The 14,754-nt window shown below is 41.8% G+C and overlaps 2 protein-coding genes across 15 annotated transcripts in view; one reads left to right on the plus strand and one right to left on the minus strand.

Annotated features, from left to right (window-relative positions):
• Positions 1 to 14,754, minus strand: part of LOC132709238 (uncharacterized) — a 124,618-nt gene that overhangs the window by 44,530 nt on the left and 65,334 nt on the right. The window lies entirely within an intron of this gene.
• LOC132711969 (uncharacterized) overlaps positions 1 to 14,754 on the plus strand; it is a 44,894-nt gene that overhangs the window by 13,873 nt on the left and 16,267 nt on the right. For 11 of the 14 annotated variants that reach the window (XM_087874760.1, XM_087874769.1, XM_087874763.1 and 8 more), the window contains exons 4-9: positions 409 to 444; positions 2,647 to 2,682; positions 3,733 to 3,783; positions 5,586 to 5,630; positions 7,798 to 7,851; positions 10,648 to 10,698. In XM_087874760.1, the coding sequence (XP_087730886.1) occupies positions 409 to 444; positions 2,647 to 2,682; positions 3,733 to 3,783; positions 5,586 to 5,630; positions 7,798 to 7,851; positions 10,648 to 10,698 (273 nt within the window). The remainder of the gene's footprint in view (positions 1 to 408; positions 445 to 2,646; positions 2,683 to 3,732; positions 3,784 to 5,585; positions 5,631 to 7,797; positions 7,852 to 10,647; positions 10,699 to 14,754) is intronic. The other 3 variants (XM_087874767.1, XM_087874773.1, XM_087874766.1) reach the window with 1 other exon arrangement.

The raw sequence follows: 14,754 nt of genomic DNA on the forward strand, positions 1-14,754 counted from the left end.
AACTTGAAAATAACTCTGGAGAGAACGGGATACCATAGGACAGGCTTCTGTGGGGCAAGCCTCATGGAGAGAAGGAGCTAGAAAGCCTGAGGGAGAGAAGGGGATAGGATAGGAGACGATAGAAGGGGAGAGGACAGGAGAGGCTTCTGTGAGGCCAGCCTGAGGGAGAGAAGGGGAGAGGATAAGAGAGGCTTCTGTGGGGCAAGCCTGAGGGAGAGAAGGGGAGAGGGTCTATGGGGCCAGCCTGAGGGAGAGTTGCAATGCATCACCTTGTCCTCAATGCAAGCAGAGAATGGCTGTTTCATTATCCATATTTATTTAGGGGCATGCGCCTTGTAGAGTCCTAGTAACGCATTGGAAATGATGGCTTTAGGCCAGATGTAAAAATGCAATTCTGTCATTTTCCAGATTCAAAGAAACACCATGGTGAGGAGAAAGGCGAAGGTACGTACGCTTTTATAGCCAAGCATTTAATTTGGTGTGTAATTTAATATTACTCCTTTAACTAATTGGGACCTTATGGTTTAATCTGGTGTGCTCTTCTTGTGCTCTTCTGCTCTTCCAACAGAAATCAGATTTGCATTCTCCTTGCAATTTAAGAAAGTTTTAAAAACGCTGCTATTCCAAACAGGGTTTCAGGGAGCTGTTAAGTATCTGGCATGATGGAACACATGAAGAACAGATATTATTCATGTTTCTTTTACTTTTAGGTTGAATATGATTTTATATCTAAACATTTTGTATTTTTGTACCATGTTGTATTTGTAAATTACAATGAGTGATGTAGCGTTATAGAGGGAGGGAGGGAGAGAGGAAAGGAAGGAGGGAGGGAGGAAGAAGGAAGGGAGGGGAGGAGGAAGGGGAGGGGGTAGGAAGGGAGGAAATGGAGAGGGAGGGAAAAGAGGGAGGGAGGAAGAAAATGGAGAGGAAGGGAGGAAGATCAATTGTTTGAACCTTTTTCTAGTTATATCCACCTGACCCACCAGAGTGGGCGGGGGGGGGGGGCGCAAGGCATTTATGGGTCCCCTCTCTTAAGGAGGTCCATTTAGTGGGACCAAGAAGAAAAGGCTTCTCTTTTTTTTAATTACATTTTTTATTTTTATTTTTATTTTTAAACAAACAATTCACTATTAATCAATCAGTGTAACATCTAGGTACAAATTTTTTTGTGTCGTCATATTCAACATTTAGCATCATTTTCTTAGTACATATTTATCTTTCTTCTTACATTTAAATTTAATGTATTACATGTTTTCCTCATGTTTCTTATTATTGCCCCCATATGTTGTAATACTCCGATTCTTCCTTCCCCTAATTGCTAATGTTAATTTCTGATTTCTGCACATTCTAATATTTTCTTAATTAGCTCTCCCTTTGTAGGAATTTTTTCTGCTTTCCAATTTTGTGCAAATACCATTGTTGCTGCCGTTATTACATGTATAATCAACTATGAATTTTCTTTACTGAATTTCTCCAGTAAGATACCCAACAGGAACAGCTTCGGTTTAAGATCAATGTGTTGCTATATCATTTTCTCTAGCCATATTCAAATTTTTGCCCAATAATTTCTCACTTCTGGACATGTCCACCACATGTGATAGTACGATCCCGATGTCTGGTGGCATTTCCAACATTTAGCTGATTTATCATTGAACATTTTTGCCAATCTTTCCAGTGACATGTGCCACCTATAAAACATTTTATACAAATTCTCTTTATATGCTGTAGCCATTGTTAATTTGTAATTTCTTTCCCTATAAATGCTGCCATTTATCTAATTCTATTGTATATCCAAAAAAATTTGCCCATGCTATCATTGTTTCTTTTACTTGTTGTTCTTCTAATTTAACTCCAAGTAAATAACTATAGAATTTTAAAATCATTTTCTCATCTGTTCCTATGAGTATCTCATCCAATTCTGTCATCTCCAAGTAAAAACCATATAACTTTGCATCTTTTTCATATCTCGATTGTATTTGCAGTTGTGTATACTACTCCATAACAATCGCTTGTTCTACTAGTTCTTGTTTCATTTTCAATTCCCCCTTTTCTGATAAAATATCTTTATATCTATATATATAAAAGCAAAAACCACTCACGCATTAATCATGAAATCTCCAGAACCGTAAAGCCTACAAACTTGAAATTTGCCACGTATGTTCCTCTTGGCTTCTAGGTGCTCAGTAGGAAAGGATTTTTCAAAATGACCATCAGAGCATTAGTATTTCCTATGTTATCATAACACGCTCTGATGCTAATTAGTTAGACCTTCTACTTCCCCTCCCAACTTGAAAATAACTCTGGAGAGAACGGGATACCATAGGACAGGCTTCTGTGGGGCAAGCCTCATGGAGAGAAGGAGCTAGAAAGCCTGAGGGAGAGAAGGGGATAGGATAGGAGATGATAGAAGGGGAGAGGACAGGAGAGGCTTCTGTGGGGCAAGCCTGAGGGAGAGGAGAGAAGAAGCTTCTGTGGGGCCAGCCTGAGGGAGAGTTGCAATGCATCACCTTGTCCTCAATGCAAGCAGAGAATGGCTGTTTCATTATCCATATTTATTTAGGGGCATGCGCCTTGTAGAGTCCTAGTAACGCATTGGAAATGATGGCTTTAGGCCGGATGTAAAAATGCAATTCTGTCATTTTCCAGATTCAAAGAAACACCATGGTGAGGAGAAAGGAGAAGGTACGTACGCTTTTATAGCCAAGCATTTAATTTGGTGTGTAATTTAATATTACTCCTTTAACTAATTGGGACCTTATGGTTTAATCTGGTGTGCTCTTCTTGTGCTCTTCTGCTCTTCCAACAGAAATCAGATTTGCATTCTCCTTGCAATTTAAGAAAGTTTTAAAAACGCTGCTATTCCAAACAGGGTTTCAGGGAGCTGTTAAGTATCTGGCATGATGGAACACATGAAGAACAGATATTATTCATGTTTCTTTTACTTTTAGGTTGAATATGATTTTATACCTAAACATTTTGTATTTTTGTACCATGTTGTATTTGTAAATTACAATGAGTGATGTAGCGTTATAGAGGGAGGGAGGGAGAGAGGAAGGAAGGAAGGAGGGAGGGAGGGAGGAAGAAGGAAGGGAGGGGAGGAGGAAGGGGAGGGGGTAGGAAGGGAGGAAATGGAGAGGGAGGGAAAAGAGGGAGGGAGGAAGAAAATTGAGAGGAAGGGAGGAAGATCAATTGTTTGAACCTTTTTCTAGTTATATCCACCTGACCCACCAGAGTGGGCGGGGGGGGGGCGCAAGCCATTTATGGGTCCCCTCTCTTAAGGAGGTCCATCTAGTGGGACCAAGAAGAAAGGCCTTCTCCATGGTGGCTTCTTCCCTGTGGACCATTATCCCTGTAGAAATAAGATTGGCTCCCACCTTGACATACTTTCAATTCCTGGTTGTATGTTATTTTCCTTGCTTTGTTTCCCCCTTTTTTTGATCTAGTTCTTGTTTACGTCTTTCATTTTCCCAGTTTTCCTCTCCCTTCAGGTCTATCTCAGGTTACTGAATTCAGATAATCCAAATACTTACAACAACATAGCTGTTTTTGCTCTTCTATTTCTTGTTTCTTTTCTGTGTATATAATAATGTTGGCTACCTCGAAAGGGATTAGCATGTGAGGTGCTCATGTAGGAATATTTTGAATCAAGGATAGAAAACCCCCTGGAAACTCCAACACCAGCTCACTGTAATACTTAAACTGGATGTAAACAAGCATTTTGCCTTCTCATAGGCTCAAAGAAAGAAGCTCATGAAAAGAAAAAACATGAACGACATGAAGAAGGTATGTAAGCATTTGCAGCTCACCTTCTATCCTACGCAGAATACTATTAACAACAGTTTAGTTCTGATGGGGTCACATTGGCACAGCTGTTAAAGATGTCAGTTGCAAAGCCAACAGCCTGGGTTCGAGACCCAAGCATCGCACGTTGGGGTGAGCTCTCGTTAGTCGCTGCAGCTCCTGCCCACCTAGCAGTTTGAAAGCAGACAAATGCGAGTAGATAAATAAGTACCACTATTGGTGGGAAGGTAACAGAGTCCTGTGCACCTCGGCATATAGTCATGCTGGCCACATGACCACGGAAAGGGTCTTTGGACAATGCTGGCTCCCTTAGCTAAGAAACGGAGATGAACACCACACCTAGAGAGGGAAAGTCTGGAGAGGGAGAAACCTTGACCTTTAGATGGGCTTTCTGTTCAACTGGGAGCCCCCTTTTCATAGAATGGGGTGAACAATTGATGCTTTGAAAATGTGGTGTTGGAGAAGACTCTTGAGAGTCCCTTGGACTGCAAGGAGATCCAAAAGATCTGATTTAGGATCAGTCGATCCTAAAAGAAGTCAACCCTGAGTGTCCTTTGGAAGGCCAGATCCTGAAGCAGAAGCTCAAATACTTTGGCCACCAAATGAGAAGAAAGGGCTCCTTGGAAAGGACCCTGATGTTGGGAAGACCAAAGAGGAAGGGGATGGCAGAGGATGAGGTGGTTAGATAGGGTCATTGATGCAATGGACCCACATTTGGACAAACTCCAGGAGACAGTGGAGGATAGGTGTGTGTGTGTGTGTGTGTGTGTGTGTGTGTGTGACTTGCTGTGGTCCATGGGGATGGAAAGTGTCAGGCACAACTTAGTGACTGAACAGCAAAGGCTGCTTTAGTCTGGTAAAATTCCTGCCTATAGGCGAGAGCTATAAGCATGCCACTCATTGTGCAATGAGCACATAAGGAAGGTTGCAGTTCACAGTGGCCTGTTGTAAGTTTTATCAGACCATTGTTTGCAAGATGCAAACGAAGACCATTGGCCTTAGTAGATAACAGAAGGCCAGGAAGAAACCTGAGATCTCTTACATTACAGGTAGTCCTCGACTTACAACAGCTCATTCAGCGACTGTTTCAATGGCACTGCAAAAAGTGACATAGGACCATTTTTCACACTTACGACCCTTGCAGCATCCCTATGGTCACGTGATCAAAATTCAGATGCTTGGCAACTGAGTCATATTTATGACCGTTGCGGTGTCCAGCAGTCACGCGATCCCCTTTTACGACCTTCTGGCAAGTAAAGTCAATGAGGAAACCAGATTCCTTTAACAACCAGATTGCTAACTTAACAACTAGAGCGATTCATTTAACAGCTGTGACAAGAAAGGTCATAAAACAGGGCAACATTCACGTAACAACTGTCTCACTTGGCGACAGAAATTCTGGACTCAATTGTAGTCGTAAGTGAAGGACTACCTGTACATTTATATTTTCTGTATTCATTTCTCCTAATGTTTCTAGCTGCATTTGGCTTATTTTGATTCGGTTTCTGCATTTTTTATAATTTTGTTCATTCTGAAAGGGATGACTTGCACGAGGGGTCTCCCTGTTGGGTGGAATATCCGCTGGAAACCAATCCACCTCTAAACTCTCAGCAAGATGAAAAGAATCCAAACCTGGATTGGATCCCGCATCAGCTTCTATGTTATGCAATTGGAGAACGGGTTTTCACCAATTACCATTTCTTTGGGGCCAATGGTTTTTTTAAAGATATTAGTAACGAAGACTTTAAAACTGAATGTAGAACAAAATTCTCTCATTTTTGTAGGCCCAAAGAAACCTCATGAAGCAAAGAAACATCGACCACCACCAAGTACGTAAGCTCTAGCAGGCCAGCCAAGATGATATGCAAGCCACAAGATGGGCGACATATACACTGAATAAGTGTTAAATAAAATAGTCTTATTGGTGTAGCATACAATGTAAGAGTACTGAGTATCAGGAGGGAGCTGCTGGGAAGCAGTTCTCGGTGAACGGGATAAATATTGTGGATCTTTTAGAGAAAGATGAGAATTCCTACAGAAAAGCAAGTTAAAAAATTCTAACAATCACATCAACGTTCAGGTCCAATGGGTTTCTTTGCCCCTCCCCCCCAACTCTAGAGAAATTCCATCTTTGGTCTTTAAAGAGTTTGCGAGGCGTGAGAAACGTTGGTCCTCCTGGATTCCGAGTTTGTGCTCCTTCCATCCTAGGACAGGGGAAGTTTGGCCAGGAGAGTCTTTCTACAGATGTGCCAGGCGCATCTGTTCCAGGACCAGGAGACCACTCAAGTTGTCACTGATGCCTTGTTTGCCTTCCAATTGGACTACTCTAGTGTGATTTACATGAGGCTGCCCTGGAATTTACAGAATAACAGAGTTGGAAGGAACCTTGGAGGTCTTCTTGGCCAACCTCCCTGGCCAAGCAGGAGACCCTAGACCATTCCAGACAAGTGGCTGTCCAATCTCTTCTTAAAAACCTTCAATATTGGAGCAACCACAACTTCCAGAGCCATTCCACTGATTAATTGTTCTCACTGTGAGAAAACTCCTCCTTAGTTCCAGGTTGCTTCTCTCCTTGATTACTTTCCATCCATTGCTTCTTGTCCTGCCCTCAAATGCTTTGGAGAATAGTTTGATCTCCTCGTCTTTGTGGCAGCCCCTCAGATATTGGATATTGCTATCATGTCACACCTACTCCTTCTCTTTGTTAAACTAGATATGCCCAATTCCTGCAACCGTTCTTCATTTGTTTTGGCCTCCAGTCCCCTAGTCGTCTTTGTGGCTCTTCTCTGCACCCTTTCTAGAGTCTCAACATCTTTTAAAAACCGTGAAGGCCAAAACTGGATGCAACATTCCAAGCATGGCCTTACCAAGCATTACAAAGTGTTACTAACGCTTACGTGGGGCACAATGGCCCAGGGGTTAAAAAGGCTGCGCTTGTCAGCTGGAAAGCTGAGAGTCTCGGTTTGAAACCTGAGCGCAGTGCAATGGGGAGAGCTCCTATTCCTTGACCTGACTGCTGCCCACCTAGCAGGTTGAAAGCATGCAAATTTGAGAGATTAATAGGTACCACTTCAGTGGGAAGGTAACAGCGTCCCCTGCACCTCTGGCGTATAGCCTTGCTGGCCACCTGGCCACAGAAAATGACAACATTGGTTCCCTTGGCCAAGAAACAGAGATGAGCATCGCTCCCTCGAGTTGGACACGACTGGACAGGGGAAAGCTTTAACTTTTTTTTAAACCAACACTTCAGGTGATCTTGATTCGATCCCTCTGTTACTTTTACAGCTGCGTTGGAAAACTTGTTATGCTACAGCTGATCCAGAATGTAGCGTTGCAGGCTGTACTGGATGTATCATAGTGTGTTCATGTGTCTCCCTCACTTCACAAGTTGTGCTAGTTGCCAGTTGGCTTCTGGGTGTAATTCACGATGCTGGTTATCTCCTCACGGCCTGCGTCCGAACAGCCGCTGGAAATTGGACATCTCCCTATGTTTCAGCCTGCCTGGATGCTCTGGGTCTTGTCAACTAAGCAGGGTCATCCATATTGCTGGCACTTTATTGATGCTTCACATGTTTCTGAAAATCTGGCCTTGGGGGGTAGGATGTCCAGATGAATATTTCTGGGTTTTCTCCCCTTTTTTGGCTTTCTCGGTTATGGTTTCCCAAAGGTGATTTTCCAAAAGGCAACTGGACTTTCTTGGTTTTTGGAAACCAAGGCTGGAGGAAACCAAAGAAGCTTCTTAGATGAGAAGCAAAACTTAAAAAAAACCAAGAAAATCCAGTTGCCTTTGGGAAAAGCATCTTTGGGACAACCATGACCTGGATTAGAGAGAATCTCCAGAGAGATTCATTATGGATTGTTCTTCTGGTCAACCTTGTCTTCTTTTCTCTGATATACATCACTTCTCAGTGTTATTCCTTGTAAGCCACTGAGAGTTTCCAGAGTGAGCAGCCTTGAACCCTAAATGAAACATATTCTCTCATGCTTTAATTCCAGTTCCTGGTGAAGAAGAGATAGTGAAAGAAAAGAAAAAAGAAAAATCACACAAAGGTTTGTAAGCTTTTGTAACAGCCAGTCATTTTAGCCAGAATGCTATTACTGCAACTGTTTCGGATCTTATGGTTTAAACCAGAATATTTAATTGTTTGTTTGTTTGTTTATATCCTGCCTTTATTATATTTACAAATAACTCAAGTCAGTGAACGTACCCGATACTCCTTTCTCTTCCTGTTTTCTCACAACATCAATCCTCTAAGGTGAGTTGAGCTGAGAGAGAGTGACTGGCTCAAGGTCACCCAGCCAGCTTTCTCACCTAAGGCAGGACTAGAACTTACAGTCTCCTGGTTTCTGGTCTGATGTCTTCACCACTAGACCAAAGTGGCTCTCTTAATAACCCATATTAAGAGTTTGCATGATGGCAATTGTGGTGGCAGAACAGTGTTATTTCTCTGTCCTTATCACATCTCCCAATAGCCACCTGTTGACCCTGTTCAAGGTGATCCAGTCAGTCACAGGATGATCTGCAGGGCTGTTGTGAGAAATATTCCTGATATTTGGCAGATAAAGTTGCTTGGATCAGCTCAGAGTGTCTGGACCAGGGGTGAAATTCTCCCAGTTCAGACCGGATCACCTGATCCGGTAGCGATGGCGGCGGGTGGTTCGGAGAACCGGTAGCAAAAATCCATGTGCCCCCCACACCATGCCCAGCTGAGCCGCACGATCATCAAAGGCTTTTGTTTTTTACTTTTAAAAGCATTTTTTCTACAACCTCTTCCGACGAAAAAATGCTTTTAAAAGTAAAAAAAAAAGCTTCTGATGATCGTGCGGCTCAGCTGGGATCGTCAGAGGCTTTTCAAAGCATTTTTTTCTACAACCTCTTCCGACGAAAAAATACTTTTAAAAGTAAAAAAAAAAGCTTCTGATGATCGCAGGGCTCAACTGGGATCGTCAGAGGCTTTTCAAACCATTTTTTTTCTGCAACCTCTTGGCCGAAAAGGTGGTAAAAAAAATGATTTGAAAAGTCTCTGAAGATCCCAGCTGAGTTGCCTGATTGGCAAAGGCTTTTCAAAGCATTAGAAAAAATGCTTTGAAAAGTTTTTTTAAAAAAAGTTGGCCACACCCACCTAGTCACATTACCCCCCCCCAAGCCACACCCACAGACCTGGTAGTAACAAATTTTACATTTCACCCCTGGTCTGGACAGGTCCTGATGAGGTACCTATGATATGGCCTTCTACTTACCTGGAGCACGTTTGCCTCTGTAACTCCTGGGGAGGTAGATGGGCTCCTCCAGTCTGTCAGCTCAGCCCCCTGTTAGTTAGACCCTCTCAGATGGTTCCAGCTGCCCAGCAAGTGGCCTGTGTCTGGGTAATGTGGTGTTTTCTGCAGGAGGGGACAGTACCGTCAGCCTTGAAGGAGTCTGTGGTGTGCCTCTCCTTAAGGGGCAATTGCTGGACCCCATCATCCTTGACCACTTTCATCCAGTCTCGAACCTTCCCTTTGAACAGAAAGCATTTGGGACTATCAGGCTTCCACTCTAGAGGACCTGAAGGAAATAGATGATCTAGACCTGTTCAGTTGGGATTCAGGCCAGGGTTCAGAATGGAGGCAGTTCGGTTCCATATGTCGAAGTCCTGTGGCAGAGCAAAATGAGAGTGGTGCATCCATCTTGGTACTTCTTGGCAATTTTAAGACTTGTGGGATTTCTGGCTGGAGAATTCTGGGAGTTGAAGTCCAGAAGTCTTAAAGTTGCCACGTTTGGAGATCCCTGATCTAGATGAACCATTGGGTGAGGTCATCCATCAGTTTGGGCTCTGGGATCATCATCATGCTGATCATACCCAGTTGTGCATCTGAACTGGGGGACAAGTGACATTCTTAAAGTCCTGATCCACGACCAGACCGGAGGCTTTGCAAACCAGGATGGGGAGAAACAGGCTCAAACCCAGTCCTGACAAGATCAAGTGGCTTTGTTGGTTTGGCTTCCGTGGGCCCAAGGACATTCCTTCTTTGGTCTTTAATGAAGTGACACTTCCCCAGGCAGGATGGGTGCACGAGGGCAGGTCCTCCTGAACTTCCAGCTCCTGATCAAGGAGGAAGTGGAAGCTGTGGTGAGGAGAGTTATTCCACAGGTCAATCTGGTATCCCAGTTGCACCTGTTCCCGGCCCAGGAGGCTCCTCAGAACAGTCCATGATGCCTTCTTCACCTTGCAATTGGACTCCTGTAATGTGCTTTACCTGGGGCTCCATGGGAGACTACTCAGATGCTACAACTATCCAGAATGCAGCAGCGTGTGCAGTGGAGGCCCTGTACATGTCCCCATTGCTTCACGAGCAGCATTGATTGTCAGTGGCCTTCTGGCTGCAGATCAGGCTGCTGATTATCACCTATGAAGCTCTTCGTGGCTTAGAGCCCAGCCACCAGGGATCGCACGTCTTTCTATGTTTTGACCTGCCCAGTGTAGTCAGCCACAGTCGGTTTGCTCTGGATCCTATCAAGCACTGCCATACAGATCCAGGAGGTGTGTCTTCCCAAGGATGGCTCCGCCCCCTGGAATGATATTACTGCTCACCCAGAAATCCATACTGCTGACATCCTATTTAAGTTTCACAAATTGCTGAAAATTTGGCCTTGGGGTAGAATGGCTGGTTGAACCCCGTTGTTCCTGTTTTTGTTGTTTGTTTGTTTGTTTTTCTATTAAGGACTGGTCTTCCATCAACTGTCTTTGCTTTGCTTTTTATATCTTACTTTTAATGTTACTTTTAAGCTACCTACAGTTGTTCCAGAGCAGGCAGTCATGACATTGGAATATTACATTAATCCCAATATACTCTGTCATTTTCTAGCTCATGCCCCCGATGATGAAGAAAAACCAAAATCAGAAAAACCACACAAAAGTATGTAAGCCAGCTACTAATATTACTTTAACTTTTTTGGGATCTTGTGTTTTGAAACGTACTTAGCTGCATTGGCTTCTTGAAGGTCTGATGCTGCTTCACCCTCACCGTCAGCCTTCCATCACCTGGATGACTGTGGGGATGCGGGCCAAGCAATGGGAAGGAGGCCCATGCGAGAGAGGAAGGGAGGATCTGGCCCCCCTCTATTCAGGAGGAGGAATGGAGACCCCCTGCTTTCTGACAGGAGCCTGGGATGCTGTCAGTTGTCTCTTCAGAGAGGGAACAGAGGTGGTCGAGGGGCAGATCTGCAGATAGCAAGCAAATTGCCTTGAAGGAGATAGGCAGGAACTGTTTCCTAGGCAAGAGAGGCTGAAGCATTTTTAAAGTCCAGAACAGACCTCTCAGTGGTGTGTCCAGGGTCCAAAGTGTGGCCTCCTCCTTGGTGAAACCTGGGATGAGTCTTCTGTCCAGCATCATTAGTCCATCAAAGAGTGGAGGGAGTTTAATCTAAGATGAACATTTCATGTACTACAAAGATGATTTGGAGGTGGGAGGAACTTCTAATGTAATTTACTGGATTTTCTGCATGGATTGCCTCTATGACTATTTAAGACAGATGGGGAGGAACCAGACTGTGAGAACACCAGCGAGTGATTAGACAAGGAGACCCGAACTCATTGGTAGCTTCACGTTGCAATGAACAAGGACATGCATTAGGTCTCACAGCTACTAAGATTGTTGGCCGAGCAGGGACAAAAATAGCCAGACGAATAATTGAAGCCTGAGAAATGGGCCCCTTGCCAGTCAATAAGAGTGCTGATTTATCGTCAGCCTATCAGGTATGTAGAGCAGTGGGCATGAGGGCATAAAGAAACAACAACTAATAACTTAATAACCTGCCATCAGCACCCTAATTAACAACCGAAAATCTACACACAACCAGCCACTATATAAATACAATGCATAGAACAGCTCAGGGCACACTTTCTGGAGAGAGAGAGAAGTTCCCTGATGATGGGCTTGGAAGAATAAACCTCTGGTCCTGGTGACCAAACCAGATTGGATCTTGCAACATTATCCTGGGACACGTATATTTGCCTCCATTCGTGTGACCATTTCATGTCAGCGCCTTTCATTTAGCTAGCCTGTCAAAGGCCCTGTCCTTCAGTCGTTGGCATTTCCTCAGGGCTGCCTGTCTCTGAGACCATCTACTCCCAAGAGATTCCACCCATCCTTTTGCCTAAGGAAGATGCTTGTTGAGGGTTCAACTCTCTCCAAGGTTTCTGGGGGAAGAGTGGTCCCAGGCTTGCGGTCCCTACAGGACCGAGTTTCTTGTTGAATGCCTTTCCACCAGGAGTAAGATTTGCGTCCCCCGCCCTATCTTTAAAGAAGTTTTAAAAACTCATCTATTCCAAAAATGATTGGAGAACCTGAGGGACTTTTCCCTGGAATGAATGTGGGTTGAAGATAAAATGCAAATGTTAATTGGGCATGGAATGAGTGACCAATGTGAAAAGACTATGTTACAGTATAGAGTAACAGAATAACTGGAAAGGACTTTGGAGGTTCTCTAGTCCAACATCCTATACCATTGCAGACAAGTGGTTGTCCAGCTTCAAAATTCAACTTCCAGAGTTTTGCCATCCAGCAGCTCTTAAAAACCTCCAGTGATGGAGCACCCACAGTTTCTGGAGGCAAGCTGTCTACCAAATAATTGTTCCTACTGAATACTTCCTCTTCGGTTCTAGGTTGGATCTCTCTTTAATGATCTTCCACCTGTTACTTCTTGTTGTGCCTTCAGGTGCTTTGGAGAATAGGTTGACCCTCTCTTCTTTGGGGAAGCCCCTTAGACAGTACAGTGGTTTATTTTAGTCAACTGCAGATTGGATTGGACTATCCACTTAGGGAGGACGAGTGAACGGGTCCACAGGAAAGGGAAGTTGGGGGAAACGGCGGCTGGATGCAGCTGAATAAGAGGGCACAACTTCTTTTTTTTTGAATTTTTTTTATTTATTTTTAAACATAAAACATAAAACACATCTTTTTAGAGCAAAGGTTTGATCCGGTATAAAATAAGTATAAATTCCAATTTCATCCATTAACATCTTAAAGAAGAAAAAAAAAGAAAAGAAAAGAAAAAGAAAACAAATCTAAACCCAATTCTTATCATTCAATCTAACATTTTGTTCTAGCATTTAACATTTACTATATATCACTCTAAATCTTAAATTCCAAATCTAAACAGCTTTTTATAATATTCATTTATCATTTTAACAATCAGTATTTCATATATTTTCCTTACTTCAAAGACCCAAATCAAATCAGTGTTTCTTCAAAATCACATCTAAAGTCCGACATAAAATATTTTATTCCTCTCTTAAGAACATTTCAAAATCCATTCACTTTAAAATTTATTCCACATTTCCATCTATAATTTATTATATCCAAAATATTTTATTTTTGCTAGTTAAAGCTTCTTCTCCATTACAACTAATTACAACTAATTCTAATGTTTAAGTAGTTCATAACTTATATAGCTATTCCCCAGCAATATTTTCCTCCACTTCTATCAATTTGGCTTTAACTATTCTTCAAAAATATCCCCTTCACTCCTCCTAGGTTTATTTTTGGCTGGATTACAGTTTAGTTAGCTTGTTTCCAGGGATGCTTTCCTCCACTCCTAACCTTATTTGTTGGCTGGATCACAGTTTGGTTTTAACTGCTCTCCAACATTTTCTCCTCCATTCCTCCTAGTTTTATTTTTGGCTGGATAATGGCTTAGTCAGCTGTTTTCCAGGGATGCTTCCCTCCGCTCCTAACCTATATTTAGCTGGTTCACAGTTTAGCTTTAACTGCTCCCCAGCATGGTCTCCTCCACTCCTCCTAAGTTTATTTTTAGCTGGTTCACAGTTTAGTTAGCTGTTTTCCAGGGGTTCTTTCCTCCACTCCTTATCTTATATTTAACTGGTTCACAGTTTAGCTCTAACTGCTCTCCAGCATTATCTCCTCCGCTCCTCCTAAGTTTATTTTTGGCTGGTTCACAGCTTATTCAGCTGTACTCCAAAGATGCTTTCCTTCACTCCTAACCTTATATTTGACTGATTCACAATTTAACTTTAATCATCTAATGCATTTTAATATATATCTTCTCTCCTTCTCTCTCCTGATCTATTAATTTTCTTTAAATTTCTCCCCTTTCCTATTTGTTTCTTGTTTTTCTATGAAAAACAATATTTTAAATCATTTTGAAAACCAATTTACCATAATTATAAAATCTATAAACGTCTTATTAGTGTTTAAAAATTCATTTCCATTCTCTTATTTACTATGAAAAAACAACATTTTAATTCACTTTAAAATCAATTTTCTGCAACCATGAAAGCTCTTATTAATATTTAAAAAATTCTTTCATAGTCTTCACATTTTTTGTAGTTTTCTATAATAACTTTTCTTGCTTTAAAAATAATCATAAAATCTATAGACAATTCTTGTTACTATTCAAAGCTTCATTCACATTTTCTTATTTTCTATAAAGAACAATATTTTAAACCCTTTTAAGAAATCAATTTTCTGTAATCATTAAGTCTATCAACAATTCTTATTAGTAATCAAAAATTCATTCATAATCGTCATGTTTCTTATAGTTTTTCTATAATCACATTTTTCCCATTTTGAAAATTGCTTCTCTCAATAATAATAATAAAAAGTAAAAAAGGAAGGAGAAAGAGAGAAGAAAAAAAAGGATAAAAGTAAGGCAAAAGAGATCAAAAGAAAAAATTAGAAAAAGAAAGAGGAAGAAAAAAAAGAGGAATAAAATAAAAAAATTATAGGAAAAAAGGAAAAATTAGAAAAGAGAGAAAAAGAAGGAGGAAATCTCCTCACATTATTTAGACATTAATTGCATAAAGAGCATTTACCTCCATTTAAATCAGACTGTCGTATTTTTTCTTGTCTTGCTACTCAATATATTCCAGTTTTTTTTCCTTTCTCCAATCTGTCCATCTTTTTTTTTCTTTCCTTTCAATTCCAATATCAGTAAGGTTATAAAGACTAAAG

This window comes from Pantherophis guttatus, chromosome 8, assembly GCF_059756535.1.
Source record: "Pantherophis guttatus breed Tessera chromosome 8, ASM5975653v1, whole genome shotgun sequence".
Taxonomy (NCBI): Eukaryota; Metazoa; Chordata; class Lepidosauria; order Squamata; family Colubridae; genus Pantherophis; species Pantherophis guttatus.